The 21,059-nt window shown below is 40.3% G+C and overlaps 1 protein-coding gene across 2 annotated transcripts in view; it reads right to left on the bottom strand.

Moving 5' to 3' along the window:
* Window positions 1–21,059, bottom strand: part of ITPR3 (inositol 1,4,5-trisphosphate receptor type 3) — a 275,928-nt gene that overhangs the window by 114,187 nt on the left and 140,682 nt on the right. For both annotated transcript variants that reach the window (XM_056557562.1, XM_056557561.1), the window contains exons 28-33: window positions 17,080–17,205; window positions 9,510–9,632; window positions 6,723–6,923; window positions 5,976–6,227; window positions 3,925–4,050; window positions 1,146–1,271 (exon numbers count right to left, since the gene is read on the bottom strand). In XM_056557562.1, the coding sequence (XP_056413537.1) occupies window positions 1,146–1,271; window positions 3,925–4,050; window positions 5,976–6,227; window positions 6,723–6,923; window positions 9,510–9,632; window positions 17,080–17,205 (954 nt within the window). The remainder of the gene's footprint in view (window positions 1–1,145; window positions 1,272–3,924; window positions 4,051–5,975; window positions 6,228–6,722; window positions 6,924–9,509; window positions 9,633–17,079; window positions 17,206–21,059) is intronic.

The raw sequence follows: 21,059 nt of genomic DNA, 5'->3' as shown, positions 1-21,059 counted from the left end.
GTGCGACTTTTTGTGAAATGTTGCTCAAAAGTCACACAAATGTTGCATGGGCCAGATTTAGAAGTTATCACAGGTCAGGTTAACCCTGCCCTATAGAATTATTGAAATGGCTCTATGTGAGATTTGTATGAAATATTGCAAAGACCTTAATACAACTGTCGCACGGCCGCCACTTCTCTACGACATTTACCCAGAATGAAGTAGTACAGTTCTATGGGGAGTCATCAAAGTCCGTGGCCGTTTGATAAATTTAGCGCAAGTTTGCAACATTCTCCATGACATTTGTGCTCTAAACAAGTTAGAAACTCACACCAGTCTTGGTAAATGTCCCTCATTATGTGCATAAAATGTGCATAAAAACTGATTTAAAGCTTCCAGTAGCTCTTTCTAAATTGTATATGCTATATAAGTTAGGATTTACTTTATCTGTGTAAATCACCTGATATTTTTTTTGAATATTCCTTTTTTTCTATTTTGATACTTTGGGGGCTTCAGAACCAAATACTAGTTGAGAGTTTTGGTCTCAAGATACAATAGTTTCAACTTACAATGGCTATCCTGGCCCCAATTAGCATTCTATCGTATGTATCCCTTAAATAGGCTATGTCATTTGAACAAACTCTACATAGATCAATAGTACAAGTGAATGTGAGAAATTATGTAATATATCCTATTAGACAGAAATGCTTATTTCTCCATTACACCCATGCTGTTAAAATGACAGGTAAGCTTTAATTCTTGAAATCAGTGGGGGTCTTAGATCCCAAGCAACCAGTATTTTGGACAAAGAGATACAAGCCCTCTCCTTAGCCCTGTTCCTCTTTCACTCCTGTCACACTGAGAGCCATATATTGTATACGTCTGATATTTATATGCAGAAGTTTCTACAGTACAAGCACAGCTAGCCATAAGCTAAGAGATGCAAAGAGGCCGAGCACCCAGCACAAGGTTTGTATCTCCTCATTTTACAACCAGTGGGTTCTCAGAGATTTAATTCCTACTGATTCAAATATATTAAATTTCTTTATGACATCAGAAGTTTTCAGAAATAATGCACACGCTGGCACATGCTAAGTAATTTTAATAAAACTAAGCAAAGTCTTATAGAAAGGTTAACATGGATTCTGATGTGGATGGTCACATACCTGAAGAGAGGTGCTGTTCTCTGAAAACGGAGAGTTAAAGAAGGATCTTATTGTTTCCAAAACCACAGTGAGAACATATTTTTCTAAGGTAGGATCTGTAAGACGTTTCTCACGCTTATTACATACCTGGGAAAAAAAGAGGGAACTGATTACAGTATTTCATATAAGTGAGTACAACCCTTACATTTTTGTAAATATTTTATTATATCTTTTCTTGTCGCAACACTGAAGAAATATGGTAGTAGTGAGTGCACAGCCAGTATCAAAATAACTCAACACACAGCCATTAATGTCTAAACCTTGACAACAAAAGTAAGTACATCCCTAAGTGGAAATGTAAAAATTGGGCCCAATCAGCCATTTTCCCTCCCCGGTGTCATGTGTCTAATTAAGTGTTACAGGGTCTCAGGTGTGAAAGGGGGGGTAGGTGTGTTAAATTTGGTGTTATCGCTCTCACACTCTCTAATACAGGTCACTGTAAGTTAAACTTGGCATCACATGGCAAAGAACTCTATGGGGATCTAAAAAACTGAATTGCCTCTCTATACAAAGATGTCCTAGGCTATAAAAAGATTGCCAAGACCCGGAAACTAAACTGCAGCATGGTGGGCCATACAGTGGTTTCACCGGATAAGTTCTGTTAGGTTCCATAGGTTCTATTATCCAACAATAATGATTCTAAACACACCTCCAAGATGACCACTGTCTTGTTAAAGAAGCTGAGGGTAAAGTTGAGGGACTGGGCAACCATGTCTCCAGATCTAAACCCGATTGAGCATCTGTGGGGCAAAATCTCTAACATCCACCAGCTCCATGATGTCATGAAGAAGTGGAAGAGAACTCCATTAGCAATCTGTAAAGCTCTGGTGAACTCCATGCCCAAGAAGCTTGAGGCTGTGCTGGAAAATAATGGTGGCAACACAGAATATTGACACTTTGGGCACAATTTGGACATTTCCACTTAGCAGTGTCTCTCACTTTTGCTGTCAGGGTTAAGACCTAAATGGCTGTGTGTTGGGTTATTTTGAGGGGACAGCAATATTAAACACTTATACAGGCTGTGCAGTTACTACTTTACACTGTAGCAGAGTGTCATTTCTTTGGCGTGTGAGGGGTGTACTCACTTTTAAAGATAATGTAGATATTATGGTATGATTTAGTAGAATTGTAAAACATGTTAACTATAGACAAAAAAGACTGCTGACTGTGGTACCCGCCCTGTTGACCCAACCCCCCCCCCCCCCCCCAGATTAATTTCCCAAGATCTTTTCGGGACACAAAGATGTCCCGGTTACCTTTCTGCGGCCCCGAGTTAACTTTAAAAACGCTGGGGCCGCTGGGAGGTAGGGCACACAGGGACATAGCTGACATCCCATGCGTGTGCCCATAGAAACAGCAGAACGGAGCAGCAAGGATGCGCATATGGTAAGTTACCAGCGGCACGTCATCTTTGGTGCTCCAACCTCCGGTCCAGGGACCTACTGATATGGCCTATAGGCCACAGCAGTAGATCAGGATCCCGGACCGGAGGAGCGGTAGTCGAGGAACTGAAGTGGGGAAGTACACAGACATACAGCCTCCAGACATACACTGTATATGGCTGAAGTCTGTATGTCCGTGGGGCACACTGCCTACCTAATGTGGGGGGAACTATACTGCCAACCTAATGTGGGGGAAATATACTGCCAACCTAATATGGGGGAACTATACTGGCAACCTAATGTGGGGGAACTATGCTGCCAACCTAATATGGGGGAACTATACTGGCAACCTAATGTGGGGGAACTATACTGCCTGCCAAATGTGGGGGGAACTATACTTCAACCTAATGTGGGGGGAACTATACTGCCAGCCTAATGTGGGGGGAACTATACTGCCAACCTAATGTGGGGGATCTATACTGCCAACCTAATGTGTGGGAATTATACTGCCAACCTAATGTGGGAGAACATACTGCCAACCTAATGTGGGGGGAACTATACTGCCAGCCTAATGTGGGGGGAACTATACTGCCAGCCTAATGTGGGGGGAACTATACTGCCAACCTAATGTGGGGGAACTATACTGCCAACCTAATGTGGGGGAACTATACTTCCAACCTAATGTGGGGGAACTATACTGCCAACCTAATGAGGGGGGACTATACTGTCAACCTAATGTGGGGGAACTATACTGCCAACCTAATGAGGGGGGACTATACTGTCAACCTAACGTGGGGGAACTATACTGCCAACCTAATGTGGGAGGAACTATGCTGACAACCTAATGTGGAGGGAACTATGCTGCCAACCTAATGTGGGGGGGAACTATACTGCCAACCTAATGTGGGGGGGACTATGCTGACAACCTAATGTGGGGGAACTATGCTGAAAACCTAATGTGGGGGGAACTATGCTGACAACCTAGTGTGGGGGAACAATGCTGACAGCCTTATGTCGGGGGAACTTTGCTGACATCCTAGTTGGGGGAACTATACTGCCAACCTAATGTGGAGGGAACTATACTGCCAACCTAGTGTGGGGGAACTATACTGCAAACCTAATGTGGGTAGTACCTAGAGGGGTAGTCTTATACGGCGAGTATATCCCACACATATTTTAACTGTAAAAGTTGGAGGTCGTCTTATACGCCAGAAAATCCGGTACATATTTAGCAATACTACATAATTACTTTCTGTTTCCACAATGCACAAGACCATCCCCAGGTTATTTTCTATTTGTAAAACAATAAATGACACCTATGGAAAAACTAGGAATCACACAATTTTTCTCACACTTACTCGAGCCATATCTAAGATGAAGTTTTCAAAAAGAATCCAGATGTGGTTGCTTGTATATATTTCTTTCATTTCCACCTCTGTGTCCACATAACAGTGATTTACAAAGTTCACATAAGACAGTTTTACCTTAGAAACAAAATCATTCAGCATAGTAAAACAGCAATGAAACAGTCTACATTAATTTAAGTATAGAAAACAGTTAATAAAAGAGACATGAAATATTGAAAAACATATAAGCTATAAGGGAAATAATCAGTTTTGAAGCATATTTTGTTTTAAAGAGGTACTACGGTGGAAAACATTTTTTTTATTTTTTTATCAACCGATGACAGAAAGTTAAACAGATTTGTAAATTACTTCTATTTAAAAATCTTAATCCTTCCAGTACTTATCAGCTGCTGTATTCTCCAGAGGAAGTTATTTTAATTTTAAATGTATTTTCTGTCTGACCACAGTGCTCTCTGCTGACACCTCTGTCCATGTCAGGAACTGTCTAGAGCAGGAGCAAATCTCCATAGAAAACCTCTCCTGCTCTGAACAGTTCCTGACATGGACAGAGGTGTCAGCAGAGAACACTGTGGTCAGAAGAAATTCAAAAAGAAAAGAACTTCCTCTGTAGTATACAGCAGCTTATAAGTACTGGAAGAATTAAGATAGTTAAATTGAAGTCATTTACAAATCTGTTTAACTTTCTGGCACAAGCTGATAAAAAAAAAGTAAAAAAGTGCTTTCCAACAGAGTACCCCTTTAAGGAAGAGTACTAATAATAGTGTACACTGGATCAAGAGGCTCTTTAGGATTTATGCTTAATACATGAATTACATGTGTATTCCCTTTTCAATAGGAGAACTCCTCAGCCCACTCCAGCCTGCTTGCAACTGCAAGAGATGGTTGGGAAACAGTAGAACCTGCTGTTTTTTACACAATGTTTCTAGAACAAGGCCTACATATGCATGAATGCCAAGTAGGGGGGCATGGTTCTTTGAAACATCACACAGCAGGGCAGCAGAAGATGGAGTGGTGTAAAATAGAAAATATCTAGCCATCTCTGTATGAATATATTTATACTGTGTGCACAAATGAACCTGCTGAGAAATAAAATGAATTCCGCCATGGAATATGAAGAAGCTATGTGAATAACCTAAATTGTTTAACTACAGCAAACATTTAAGATATAGTGTGTGGCTCATGTACTGGTGTTTACACCCTCTAGCAGACTACCTGCTATCTGCTCTCCCCTCTCTTTACAGCCTGTGTAGGCTGTCTTCAATGGTTTGTCTCCCAACTATCTTCTATGGGAGCTCCTCTGTAACCTCCTCCATGCTGTAATATCTAATAATGAAAGAGCCAAAATTCTCTAATCTTTGGTAGGAAATCTTTATTATTAGAGGCTTATTTTTCATTCAGGAAACAAATCAGCAATAATAAAATCAACACAAAGGTGTCCATAGCCTTTAAATGTATCTAGTTTCTACTCTTTAATGATGGCAATGTCACTTGAATTGATATTAATCAGGATCTTAAGACACTATACAATCCAGGGCATCAATTGAAAAGGATATAAGGGTTGTATAGGTACTTCTTACTTGCTTTTATATATCCGATATGTACTTATATCCCTCTCCAAGGTAGTGTTCTATTACAATTCATTAATGGAGACCCTAATGTTTCTTTTTCACCTTTTATTTTGCCATACCTTAATAATACTGAATTATCCTGTATCGACTAAATTTTGTCAGGTTTAGAAAACCTGTTTTCATATATCATATTAGGGAAAGCTGAATTAACCACTTAAGGACTGCCTGCTAGAAATATACAGCATGCAGTTCTGGTACTTTATACATGCACACTTGTAAATTTACAGTGTGGGTTTAAGCAAACAGGCAGCTGAATGGCGAAGGGACAATTTATAATCAGCGTATTGTAAAGGGACTCTTCTATAAAATAGGGTTTGTCCAAAGTGGAAACCTTTTTCATAGTCTGTGGACCTATTAAATATGAGGTGAACAGTTACTTTCATGCATTAACCAAAGCAGTAATTAGAATCTAACCTCTGTAATGCAGTCTTCATGAGTAACCACCCGTACAACATCCTCCAGAGGTAACAAAGACGTGCACTTGATCTCAGTGTAGACATTTTTGCCCTCAGCGCAAGCAGCCAGAAGATCAACAAGAGAAATGTGATACATGAGTGGACTGTTCTCATCTACCCCTTCACGGGCTGCTGCCATCATTTCCAGCATTGATGCAAAAGAAGTTTTGTCATTGTAGAAAACAACAACATCATCTCCTGCATTTGTAAGCTGCAGAAAAATTGGTCTAGGATAAGTCAGTCAAGTATAGACAGTCTTCCATTACGTGGAAAAGATTAGGGAGCTTGCAGAAAAAAAACAATGAAGTGAATTTACTAAAAACTATGGGTGAGATTTACAAAACCTGTCCAGAGGAATAGTTGCTAAGTTGCCCATGCCTCTGAAAAATGAAAGAAGAGATTGGATTGGTTGCTATGGGCAACTCAGCAACTTTTCTTCTACACAGATTTTGCTAAATCTCCCACTATAACATTAAAAAGCTTTAAAAGCTTCAAATATCACTGTTATATACAGTTTCATATTTTTTTTGTTACTTACCCTTTCTTTTCAACTTTTGTATTGTATATGTACTCTACCCTATAAAATCAGACCACGACCCATAACACTACCATTTAGTCAAAAGTTACTTTACATTTTAGCCTGAATAACTTTGGGGTTCTTAACTTAGTCCTGCTATCCTGATATAAACAACTGACAATTCTTTACCTCTGTCATGATCATGTCCTGACATTTTTTGATATATTTGCCTTCCGCTTTGATGATGGTGTGAAGAAAGTCCAGGTATTGTACATGTCTCCCATGTGTGGCTAAACAATGGATGAAGTGCTGAAGAACAGTCTCATGGATCTCTGTGCACAGTTGGTAGTTATTCAAGAAAATATGTTGCATGGTCTCTGCCTCTAAGAGCTAGAAAAGAAAACAGGTGAATTACATGAACCCATCACAGTCCTCAACAACATGACCATATTTAAAGATTACCTGTCACCAAAAAGTATGCACAGTTATTTTACAGTCAGTATGAGGTAAATACAACCAAACATGACATAAATCACCTTTGAAAGCATTAATACTGTAAATTATGTCATTATGTTGTGAGAGAATTACTATTGAAACAGCCTCATGAGAACGGCCATTTTGGAACTGGTAGCTGTACATATAGAACACATTCCGAGATTCCAAACATGTATACTGAAGAAGTCCAAGATGCACTTGTCACAGTCTCTTATCATCAGCAGGATCCATAGTTTGTACCCGGCAGTTCGGAATTGCAGTACTAAAGTTGTGTACCCACAGCTGGGAATTTCGGTAATGAAAGAAGGAATTACACTACAATTGACCTACCTGTAGAGCTCATAAAGCCTGATTGAATCTGTGTTATTAAAACTTTGGGCTTCCATTTTGAGTGTGGAAAGTCTGGTGGAAAGATCAACCACCATGATCAGACTGTGACCACACCTTGTCAGGGAACCAAGGTCTCTTTCTATCCAGTCAAATGGCTATCCCTCTAGAACTGCATGTCATATGCTTCTCCTGGGTTGAGATATACATATATACATTATATAACTGATAAAATTGTGCCTATTAGATCCCATTTTGTTGGATAAAATTAATTTAATGTGTTTGCTGTATAACAAATTCTATGTTTTTTGTATAAATTATATACATGTATATTTGCGTATTAGTGTTCCCTAACCAGTAGTCCAAGAGCACATTCGGTTCTCGGTCCCCCTCCAGCTGTTGTTAGCTTTAGACACCAGAACCTGATACTAGTGTCCAAAAACACATTATTAGCTATTAATAATAGTATAAAAACCATATTGCTAGGCCGCATTTGTATTGCCCTCCAATAGGGCAGCTATTCTGGCTAAACCAAAGGTGAAAGAATGAGGGCAGAAAAGAGCGAAATTTAGTAGCGCTGAAAAAAGCACAACAGGCCAATAGCCCCATGCAAAAGTAAATTTAGCTTTCTAACATACCAGTATTTAATAATTCAATAAGATTATTATATTACTTTTCAGACTTTACTGGTACTGGAAATATTCTAATATGTATAGGTAGCAATAAATATCACATAAATAAGTATGCTAATCTATGGCAATGTAAAATACAAACAAGATAAAATTGACAGCATCAAAAGTACTGTATGATAAGCACTGTAGACATAAATATATGATTGTTAGTTATCCACACTTATTGCATAAAAGAGCATTGATTATTGTGTCTTTAAACAATTGTTCACTATCTTGGAAGAAATTAAATATTTTAATACAGTGCAAAGCAAATATCATCATCAGCAGTGCTTATATATAAAATTACTATTGTGCGGCACTGTGAACAATAGTCGTTTTTTTTTTTAATTCATTGATTTTAAATTTGGCGCCTAAATGCCAGAACAGGACACCGTTCTTCCCACCGAGTATAAACAATGCTTCCCGCTCTCCATAACACCTATCTCTAGTGAGATGTGATTCTATAGAATTGAGACAGAGTGGAAAGCAATGTTACATAAGGCTGTGTTCATACAGTGCATTTTTTGTATTTTTTATAAATTTTTCTGGCATTTGGGCAAACTGCAGCAAAAATGTTGCTATTTTACCTTTATTTGCACAATCCCAATAAAATAACAGCATTTTTGCCTTGATTTCAACAAAATTACAGCATAGTTGCAGGGTGTAAACACAGCCTAATGTCATGTTTAATTCAACAGGATTCTGCTGAGCTGTGCACATGGCGGAATTTAAGTGCCTGATGTTTTTGGCACATAAATTGATGTTTTGGGCACAGAAATCAACCTGTTCATTCTTTCTGCGGACTCTGCACGGAATGCATAGCCGTCTGTGAGGCAGCGCATTCCCGTGCGGTCTTATCCCGTCTCCGGAATGCCCATGTGGACATTTCAGATGTCTGAACATAGCCTAAGAGTGTGAGTATCTACAGCTGAATGCCATCAGGGATAAGCTGTGCACTTTGAGGCTATGTTAACACAATGTAAAATATGCGGAATGTCCGCTCATGAAACACGGGCAGAAATTCCACACATCTGCATGTTCTGGTGGCGCTAGGCCCGCTCGGAAATCCATTGTATCCATAGACAATAATGCATATCCGAGCAGAATCTGCAGAAACATTGAACAGTTTCACTGGTTCTGCGGACATCAGATTTGGAATTCCCATGCAGATGTTTCTGCCATGTGCCCAGTGCAGCAAAATTCTATTGAAATCAATGGGACTCCACTGCAGGGGAATTTCCGAGTGAAATATCTCTACTCAGAAATAACGCAGTGTGAACATAGCCTGAGAGTATAGAGGAGTCATTTTCATGCTAACATCAATGAAAATGTGCATACAGAGATTTCAATCAAGCTTAGTGCTTGGTATTGCACCATGGCCCTTCATTCTAGCAACTCGTGGGGCTTCTAGTTCACAGACTTTAATGCTATTGATGCTAAAGTTTCACCTAGATATTATATCTTTTTATATCCCGTAACTTACCCCAGGAGTTAGAAACAGAGACAGGTGTTTGTGTAAAAGAGCTTGGTTTTCCGGGTTCCCAGCACAGAATTTCTGCAAAAACTGGTGTGTGTACTTCAAAATCTCCTTCATTTTCATGTCTCCCTGTACAAACAATACAAACAAAGTAGTACACTGAATGGGATTTTCAAAGCCTTCACACAGTCTAGTTTAGGAATGTCAGGAAAGCTACAACCATGGGTGCATTCTATGCAGAGAAAAACTATAAAAGAAAGGTTCATATTTCTCTCTCTTTGATTCAGTCCTAGAATAAAATCTGAAAGATCAATTACATCGTATTATAAAGTTCCCACTGCACATATTGTACCATGAATTGTAATGGCGATAAAAAGAAAATGTTTTGATTTGGTGTTGGAATACACTGCACAATATACATTTAGTTGCCATTTATCTGCTATAAAGTGGTAATGGTTTAAATGGTTGTACAGAAATAGGAATATTTTTTTAAGTTATTGGGCTGCCTTTAAAAAAGAAAAAAAAAGAAAAAAAAAAAGCTGAAAAAACAACAACAAACTAAAACAAAATAAAACCTTACCAGTCTCACTGTCACTGCCTTTCTGACACTTACTGGGCATGCACTGATCTACACTGGTGCTCAATTTAAGCAGTCGAAAATGGACCTGGAAGTGGAGATTAGCAGTGATCCAGTGAGCACTGGAATGCCAGCAGTGGGGGATCAGGCAGATAAGTTACCCATTTTTTTTTTTTTATAAGATACATTGACCAATGTTATTAAATATTGATCACTGATCTATTCCAACAATGTTTAAGTTGGCCATAGATAGTTGTAAAATGCTTATTCGGATTATAGAATGCATGACTGGCTCAGTTCCAACATGCATGATCCTTTTAACCCTCAACTACAAGCTCCCCTGTGGGGGAAAAAAAACACAATTTAGTGAGATTAGCCCCTCCCGGCCTTGATCATCTGTCCAGATGGTGTATGGTTCAAGATCTATCTCCTCCCATAAGCATCCCAGAACAAGTCACCCCAGAACATGACAGTTTTGTAGGTAAGAATAGAAACTAAAAGAGAAATTAAAAACCCATCAAATGGGTATTCCCATCTCCAAAAGTTATCATTATCCCCAGGATAGAAGATAACAGGCTGATCAGTGGGGGTTCTGAGCTCTGCATTGTTGTGTGTATATACTGTACCTATCTGTGTTTGTATGTATTAGTATTAAGGATGTATAGATTCAGGGTGCATGTGTTTGTATCTGTGTAATGTGTGTGTATGTAATGTGCATAGTACTGTATGTTTTGTGTATGATGTGTGTATGCATGTATGCATGTGCAGACAGTATATATTGTGCGTATATATCTACAGTGGGGCAAAAAAGTATATAGTTAGCCACCAATTGTGCAAGTTCTCCTACTTAAAAAGATGAGAGAGGCCTGTCATTTTCATCATAGGTATACCTCAACTATGAGAGACATAATGAGAAAAAAAAATCCATAAAATCACATTGTCTGATTTTTAAAGAATTTATTTGTAAATTATGGTGGAAAATAAGTATTTGCTCGCCTACAAACAAGCAAGATTTCTGGCTCTCACAGACCTGTAACTTCTTCTTTAAGAGTCTCCTCTGTCCTCTAATTGTTACCTGTATTAATGGCACCTGTTTGAACTTGTTATTAGTATAAAAGACATCTGTCCACAACCTCAAACATTCACACCCCAAACTCCTCTATGGCCAAGACCAAAGAGCTGTCGAATGACACCAGAAACTAAATTGTAAACCTGCCCCAGGCTGGGAATACTGAATATGCAATAGGCAAGCAGCTTGGTGTGAAGCAATAAACTGTGGGAGCAATTATTAGAAAATAGAAGATATACAAGGCCACTGATAATCTCCCTCGATCTGAGGCTCCACACAAGATCTGACCCCGGGGTGTCAAAATGATTACAAGAACGGTGAGCAAAAATCCCAGAACCACCTAGTGAATCACCTACTGGGACCAAAGTAACAAAGGCTACCATCAGTAACAAACTACGCCGCCAGGGACTCAAACCATGCAGTGCCAGACGTGTCCCCCTGCTTAAGCCAGTACATGTCCGGGACCGTCTGAAGTTTGCTAGAGCATTTGGATGATCCAGAAGAGTATTGGGAGAATGTCATATGGTCAGATGAAACAAAAAGTAGAACTTTTTGGTAAAAACTCAACTTGTCATGTTTGGAGGAGAAAGAATGCAAGAGTTGCATCCAAAGAACACCATACCTACTGTGAAGCATTGGGGTGGAAACATCATGCTTTGGGGCTGTTTTTCTGCTAAGGGACCTGGAGGACTGAACCGTGTAAAGGAAAGAATGAATGGGGCAATGTATCATGAGATTTTTTGTGAAAACCTCCTTCCATCAGCAAGGGCATTAAAGATGAAACGTGCCTGGGTCTTTCAGCATGACAATGATCCCAAACACACTGCCCGGGCCACGAAGGAGTGGCTTCATAAGAAGCATTTCAAGGTCCTGGAGTGGTCTACCCAGTCTCCAGAACTCAAACCCATAGAAAACCTTTGGAGGGAGTTGAAAGTCCGTGTTGCCCAGCGACAGCCCCAAAACATCCCTGCTCTAGAGGAGATCTGCATGGAGGAATGGGCAAAAATACCAGCAACAGTGTGTGAAAACCTTGTGAAGACTTACAGAAAACGCTTGACCTCTGACATTGCCAACAAAGGGTATATAACAAAGTATGGAGATGAACTTTTGTTATTGACCAAATACTTATTTTCCACCATCATTTGCAAATAAATTCTTTAAAATTCAGACTATGTGATTTTATGTATTTTTTTTCTCATTATGTCTCTCATAGTTGAGGTATACCTATGATGAAAATGACAGACCTCTCTAATCTTTTTAAGTGGGAGAACTTGCACAATTGGTTGCAGTCACTCTGAAATTCCAGGGCTACATGCTCTGGATCCCTGCGTTATTACCACTTTCTGGTAGAATAGTAGAAAGACGCCAGCTTCCTGCTCTGCCACTCTCGCTTGTAGCCACAGGTGGCATTAGCTGTAACTGGCAAAGTTGCATCCAGCGAACGCAGCATAATGATATCATCACTCTGCCTGCACTGGGTACGTCTAGCAGAAAGAGGAGCAGTGCTGGAGATGGCCAGGAGAGGAGAGGGGATTTATTTTCATTCTATAGTGAAGAGGGGGCACAGTGCAGGCACTATATGGGGGCTCTATATGGTTACTATTCAGGGATCCAGCTGTCATGAGGGGGGGCACTATTTAAGGACTCTTCATTGTGAGGTGCTCTACATTGTAAGGGGCTCTATTGGGGGATTCAACTAATGTGTGTTGCGGGGGTTATTAGGAGACTAACTACTATCATGGGCTCTATATAGAGTTTTAACTACTGTGTGGGAGTACTATATGAGGGTAACTACTGTAGGGGGCACTATTTGGAGACAAGCATAAGAGGCACTTTATAGATTTTTAATTACTGTGTGGGATAACAATATGGGGTAACTACTGTGGGGAGACACTATAAGGAAGTAACTACTGTGGAAGAGCACTGTTTGGGGCAGACTACTGTGTGGGGTCACTAATAGGGGGTAAGTACTGAGGGGACAATATGGATAGGGCGTTTGTATAAGTGTAGGGTGCTGAAAAAGTGAGGAGTCTAAAATGTTTGTCTGCAAGATTCTGGGCAGACAAGATGTGGCTGGAAGAAGTTCCCATGGCCATCTAGGCCGAATGGAGAAGAAAAGAAAATTGAATGACTCAGATCAGAGAAGACGCCACTGGATGTAACTGCATTGTTGTCACTATGAGGTCACTATAAGGGAGTAATGTTGTGTTTTGTGGTAAGTTTACATGCTGGATTTTGTTGCAAATTCATCAGTTATTTCACTCCTTTACAATAAAGGGGTGAAATCCACTGTGAAAATCCACAAATATTGACATGCCTTGCATTTCAAAATCCACCATATAGGTCAAACTGATTTGTGAATTTACCCTTATGGTTCACATGGTGATAAATTAGTTTACTCAGTAAATCAGTATGCCATTAAAGTATGCATCTTCATTTCCATCCTTGATGATTTTATGGCAACATACACATTTATAATATAATTCTACATCAAATACTATGTATGAAATGTTTTCTTCTTTGTGATATCAAGCTAAGTAATTGAAGGCAGCTTTAACACTCCTTAAGATCAATAGTATTTTATATTTCCAGCCATAAGCTTGCTCACATTCTGCATTGTAAATTGTGTTTGTACAAAGCATGCAAGCATTTTAATGCATCCACATAAAAGCGTTGCAGAGACAGTTGTTTCTAAGGCTCTCTCTCGATTTCTCTCTTTACATTTAATGTCCTCTACATATTCTTCATTGTAAGCATTATTTTGAAGCATACCAAAACCTTCTACATAACAGAGAATAAACATCCAAGCCAAAAATCCTGCAGTACACATTTACATTATTAGTGTACATGCACGGTATTCAAGAGTGTGCAGTTCAGACTTTATTTCTTCATTCTTCTAAGCCATAGCTATAAATCTTTTCCCCAGATAAGAAATCAATTTATCGCCTGGGCCCTGTCAAACATTTTTTTCGGGGGCAATTTCATTTGAATTGAGGATAATTTGGAAGAAAAATGTTCCATTTATAATGTGTGCCTCATTTAGAAGAGCAGTGCCCGAGGAAGCAAAGAAAGCAGAGCTAACTCTAAATTACAGCTATAATTTACATTACACAGGTGCTTCTAGAATGTTCCATCTCTGTGCTGAAAGCAAATACAATACGACAGCCACATTATTTGCAATTCTTAATGCACATTTATTGCATTTTATAGCTGTGCGTAGTACAGTATATGAATGTAAAATATCATCTGCATGCATGTGTTTTTTAATAGACTGTAGAGAATTACACATGTATTCTCATTTTAGCGATAAAGCATCAAGCTTTCCACATCAGAAAACAAATAATAAATGAAATGCCAAATAGGAGGTCCAAATATATGTATAATTATTAGACAGACACATAAGGATGATACCAAAATGCTCTACATATGCTACATAAGCCGGGTCTATCACATTTTCCAACCTGGAAACATTAAAGTATTTCCTTCCCTAAATAATGAAAAATGGCCGCACTGACATTTCCCACAAATCGCTCGATAACAGGGCTATGATCACTTTACCGTGGGGAGTATCACTTCTCTGTTAGAGGGAGATTAGTCTTTTGCAGGAAATCAATGGTCATTTTGTAGGGGCAATGCCTCATTTATAATATGATGGTAATCTATAGAACCTAAGCCAAAAGGCATTTATTACAGAAAGTCATCTTTCCTTATGACAACAAATTAGTTTCTATGGACAATTAAGTAGTGTGTTGTCAATACCTAAAGTCCTTTCTTCATTTTCAGGGTCTCATAGTAGCATTTTGGCTTCAGAGTTGTGGGTGATATAAAGAAAAAAACTATATGTGCCTCAGTATAATTCTTAAAGGGAGAACAGTTTCTGTAATATATTGTTGAGCCAGGAAATAAAGCTGCCAGAATCATTTATTTTTCCTTTAGTATTATTGACTCAAGATTCCTTGCAGATAATTATCATCACCACCTCTTGCTATTACACAAATAGGACCTGATATGTGAAAAGAAGATAATATGTGAGAAAAGCAAAATCATTAGACCAAGAACAGACCTAGTTATGGCTCCTAATAGGGAAATTATTGTTTCTAGTATGACTAAAACCCCAAACACTTCACTCGCTGTGACAGATATTAAAAAAAATCCTTAAAATGAATCTCCACCTGTTATCATCAAGTGTTTATCAGCTTTGTTTCTCTGAGACAGAGCTTACTGCATATTGTGTTATAACAAGTTTTTGTCTTTTGCTGTGATTTTCCCAAAATCGCTGCAAAAATGAAGATATAAAAACTGACATAAAAACTTGTTATTTTTACATAGACTTTGGCCAATCACGGCAAAAACACATCCAAAACAAAGAGAAAATGTTAAAAAAAATGCAGTAAGAATGCAACATGTGAATATAGCCTGAAGACTTAAAATCTTTATAAACCCTTCAATTGTGATCATAGATCAAATCACTTTCTTCTCATGACAATATTTCTCAAATAAAATACACTTTGTATAAGAAAACACATCAAAACTGTATGTTGTGTGAACTGACACCAACCCACTTATAAGCCACAGCTTCTGGTTGCATGAGTCTAGCCTGGGGATTACAATGGTCTCATTATGTGAATCTCAGTTATTACAATCCACCCTATCTTTCTCTCCATCTGCAAATCCAGAGGATCCATGGGAAATGTAGGCAGCCCTCACCCATTACTCTTCACAGTACAAAACAGTGAGGTATCTCCAGTCATCGTCTATGGGGCTGACAAAGACAATCAATCGCTGCTCTTGCCTCTCTCTATTAGCCCCATTCACAGTCTGACCACAGTGCTCTCTGCTGACACTTCTGTCCATGTCAGGAACTGTCCAGAGTACAAGCAAATCACCATAGAAAACCCTCTTCTGCTTTGGACAGTTCCTGATACGGACAGAGGTTTCAGCAGACAGCAATGTGGTCAGTATAAAAAGAATTCCAGAAAGTAATACAACTTCCTGTGGAGCATACAGCAGCTGATAAGTACTGGAAGGAATAAGATTTTTAAATAGAAGTAACTTACAAATCTGTTTAACTTTCTGGAATTAGTTAAATTAATTAATTAATTAATTAATAAAATTATGGTGATATATTTTATCTTTTTTATGTTGAAATACTTTTGCATGATAAATAATCTCTTCCTTCATAGATCAAGTCACAAATGCAACAATAGCAATCATGTTTTTTCTTAGACTTAATTTTTTTTTTTTTTCATAATAAAGAAGGAAGGTCTTAAGTATCTATTCGAGTATTTTAGTGTCTGGAGTACCAGCATGTTGTATGTTAAATAAACAACCCCTTTTTATCATAGTTTGTTATTGCTTCATCTACCCTGTGGTGCAGACACTGCAGGTGAAGTGAACACAAATGCAGCTGGTTGCTGAGGGTTATAGCAGTATAGTAAGGCTGGGTTAACATATATCAGGCGTCCGGCATAGCTTCCCTCTGGCGTGTACCGGAGGGAAACTGATGCTAGAACTGATCCCATTCATTTGAATGGGATAGTTCACAATCATCCAGCATCTCAATTTTGACGCCGGATGGTTGGACATACCGGAGGGCACTGGACAGGGGAACACAGCTTGCTGTGCAGAAACATTGGATGCCAGATGCAATACAACTGATGACAACTTGTCATCAGTTGTGGCACCAGTTGCGTCTAGATTTAGGCTGAGTTCACCTATGCCGGACATATGTGAACCCAGCCTAAGAAAAGTACTTGTTCCAGGTAAAACCTCCATAAAAGACAAGGGGCTCTCCCGCCTGGAAAAGAGGTTTAATCCAGAGCACATATTTCTGTGGAGTGAGCGCATGTACAGTATATTATTTTGTTGAAGTAATTTCACATAATATAAACATTATTTTTATTTTGCACAGTCAAAAAATATTAGCATACCTTTTCATATGGAATTTGGAGAAGATCAAGCATAACCTTATGAGCATCCATATTTTTCAGCAGTCTCTGTTGCTTTTTGCGAACTTGTTCACCAACGCCACACATTTTATTCAGTCTTTCTAATATCTAAATACACAGAAAAATATACTTCTTAGGCTGGGTTCACATATATCATATATAAATATAAATTTCTATTCACATCATCGGCCGGCCGGAGTTCATAGCAGAGGACCGAAGTGCTGCAGAGTGCCGCCTCATTCTCTAGACGGAGTGAGAGAGTGAGACCTGGTGCGATCTGTCCTTTAGTGCAGGTACTACAGCTCCCAGCATGGAACAGACTATAGTAGTAGTAGTAGTATCACAATTATGTACGCACACATAGTTGGGAAATAATATTACAGTGTATTGTAAGAAAACTAATTAACCTCTTAAGGACCAATGACGTCCTGGGACGTCATGGCACCCTGGGCCTTAAGGACCAATGACGTCCCAGGACGTCATGGCGTTTTCCGGTCCCTGCCGCTCGCCGGGCAGAGATCGGAACCGGATGCCTGCTGAAATCCTTCAGAAGTCATCCAGGGCAAACGCAGAGGGGGGCCATGCAGGCCCCCCATGTCGGCGATCGCCGCAAATCGCAAGGGAAATCGCCCTTGTGATCTGCGGCGATACCGGGCTTATCGGGTCTCTGGGACCTGACCGCCCGGTAATTTTGCATGATCCCGGCTGTCACAGACAGCCAGGATCATGCTAAAGAATAGGAGCGAGGTGGCAAGCCTGTCACCTCCTCCGATCCCCTGCGATTCTTCGGTTAGTTAACCGACCAATCGCAGGGGGGCGGTTACTTCCTCCCGCCCTGCCCGGCCCCTGGAAGTCCGGAGAGGAAGACCGGAGGACGCAGCAGGGGACGGGGGAGTGCTGGGGCCCGGCCCCGGTACTTACCTCATCCCTGAAGACCCGGATCCCGGCGATGAAGACGGCGGCGGCGGCGACAGGTGAGTGGATCTTCAGCCGCGGTCGGGCCCTTTACAGAAATGCACGTCGCCGTAAAGCAACATGCATTGCTGTATTGGGACCCTGTATACTACAACTCCCAGCATGCCCATACAGCCCTTGGCGTCTGGGCATGCTGGGAGTTGTAGTTTTGCAACATCTGGAGGTCCAAAGTTTGGAGACCACTGTGCCCTTCCAGATGTTGCAAAACTACACATCCTAAGCATGCCCTTACTGTCCAGGCATGCTGGGAGTTGTAGTTCTGTAACATCTGGCCCTTCAGATGTTGCAGAACTACAACTCCCAGCATGCCTGGACAGTTTTGGCATACTGGGAGTTGTAGTTTTGCAACATCTGGAAGGGCACAGATTGGGAACCACTGTATTAGTGGTCTGCAAACTGTAGTCCTCCAGATGTTGCAAAACTACAACTCCAAGCATGCTGGGAGTTGTAGTTCGGCAACATCTGGCTCTAAAGATGTTGCCGAACTACTACTTCCAGCATGCCTGAGAATGCTGGGAGTTGTAGTTTTGCAACAACAGGAGGCACACTTGTTGGGAAACATTGTCTGTTTCCTAACTCAGTGTTTCCCAACCCGTGCGCCTCCAGCTGTTGCAAAACTGATAGACTGTGCATGCTGGGAGTTGTAGTTTTGCAACAGCTGGAGGTCCCCCCCCCCCCCCCCTGTGAATGTACAGGATACATTCACATGGGCAGGGGGCTTACAGTGAGTATCAGGCTGCAAGTTTGCGATGCAGCAAATTTTGCGCGGCAGCTCAAACTCGAAGCGGGAAACTCGCTGTAACCCCCCCCCCCCCCCCGCCCATGTGACTGTACCCTAAAAACACTACACTACACTAACACAAAATAAAATAAAAAGTAAAAAACACTACATATACACATACCCCTACACAGCCCCCCTCCCCTCCCCAATAAAAATGAAAAACGTCTGGTACGCCACTGTTTTCAAAATGGAGCCTCCAGCTGTTGCAAAACAACAACTCCCAGTATTGCCGGACAGCCGTTGACTGTTCAGGCATGCTGGGAGTTTTGCAACAGCTGGAGGCACCCTGTTTGGGAATCGCTGGCGTAGAATACCCCTATGTCCACCCCTATGCAAATCCCTAATTCAGGCCTCAAATGAACATGGCGCTCTCACTTCGGAGCCCTGTCGTATTTCAAGGCAACAGTTTAGGGTCACATATGGGGTATCGCCGTACTCGGGAGAAATTGCCTAACAAATTTTGGGGGGCTTTTTCTCCTTTCACCCCTTATGAAAAGGTGAAGTTGTGGTCTACACCAGCATGTTAGTGTAAAAAAATTAATTTTTTACACTAACATGCTGGTGTTGCCCTATACTTTTCATTTAGACAAGAGGTAAAAGGGAAAAAAGCCCCCCAAAATTTCTCCTGACTACGGAGATACCCCATATGTGGGCACAAAGTGCTCTGGGGGTGCACAACAAGGCCCAGAAGGGAGAGTGCACCATGTATATTTGAGGTGATTTGCACAGGGGTGGCTGATTGTTACAGCGGTTTTGACAAACGCAAAAAAAAAACAAAAAACACATGTGACCCCATTTCGGAAACTACACCCCTCACGGAATGTAGTGAGTGGTGCAGTGAGAATTTACACCCCACTGGTGTCTGACAGATCTTTGGAACAGTGGGCTGTGCAAATAAAAAATGTTGTACAGCCCACTGTTCCAAAGATCTGACAGACACCAGTGGGGGGTAAATGCTCACTGTACCCCTTTGTTACGTTCCTCAAGGGGTCTAGTTTCCAAAATGGTATGCCATGTGGGGGTTATTTTGCTGTCCTGGCACCATAGGGGCTTCCTAAATGCGACATGCCCCCCGAGCAAAATTTGCTCTCAAAAAGCCAAATATGACTCCTTCTCTTCTGAGCATTGTAGTTCACCCGTAGTGCGCTTCAGGTCAACTTATGGGGTACCTCCATACCCAGAAGAGATGGGGTTACAAATTTTGGGGGTATTTTCTGCTATTAACCCTTGCAAAAATGTGAAATTTGGGGGGGAAACACTCATTTTAGTGAAAAAGTTTTTTTTTTTTACGTATGAAAAAGTCGTGAAACCCCTGTGGGGTATTAAGGCTCACTTTATTCCTTGTTACGTTCCACAAGGGGTCTAGTTTCCAAAATGGTATGCCATGTGTTTTTTTTTTTTCCTGTTCTGGCACCATAGGGGCTTCCTAAATGCAACATGCCCACCAAAAACCATTTCAGAAAAACGTACTCTCCAAAATCCCCTTGTCGCTCCTTCGCTTCTGAGCCCTCTACTGCGCCCGCCAAACACTTTACATAGACATATGAGGTATGTGCTTACTCGAGACACATTGGGCTACAAATATATGTATACATTTTCTCCTTTTACCCCTTGTAAAAATTCAAAAATTGGGTCTACAAGAACATGCAAAGATTTTGAATTTTCTCCTTCACTTTGCTGCTATTCCTGTGAAACACCTAAAGGGTTAAAATGCTGACTGAATGTCATTTTGAATACTTTGGGGGCTGCAGTTTTTATAATGGGGTCATTTGTGGGGTATTTCTAAGATGAAGACCCTTCAAATCCACTTCAAATCTGAACTGGTCCCTGAAAAATTGTGATTTTGGAAATTTTGTGAGAAATTGGAAAATTGCTGCTGAACTTTGAAGCCCTCTGGTGTCTTCCAAAAGTAAAAACACGTAAATTTTATGATGCAAACATAAAGTAGACATATTGTATATGTGAATAAAAAAAAATGATTTGGAATATCCATTTTCCTTACAAGCAGAGAGCTTCAAAGTTAGAAAAATGCTAAATTTTAAATTTTTTCATCAAATTTTGGAATTTTTCACTAAGAAACGATGCAAGTATCGAAACATTTTTACCAATAACATAAAGTAAAATATGTCACGAAAAAAACAATCTCGGAATCAGAATGATAGGTAAAAGCATTCCAGAGTTATTAATGTTTAAAGTGACAGTGGTC

Source organism: Hyla sarda, chromosome 2 (assembly GCF_029499605.1).
Source record: "Hyla sarda isolate aHylSar1 chromosome 2, aHylSar1.hap1, whole genome shotgun sequence".
Lineage (NCBI taxonomy): Eukaryota > Metazoa > Chordata > Amphibia > Anura > Hylidae > Hyla > Hyla sarda.
Note: the sequence above shows the minus strand (reverse complement) of the source record. Positions and strands in the feature narration are given on the sequence as shown.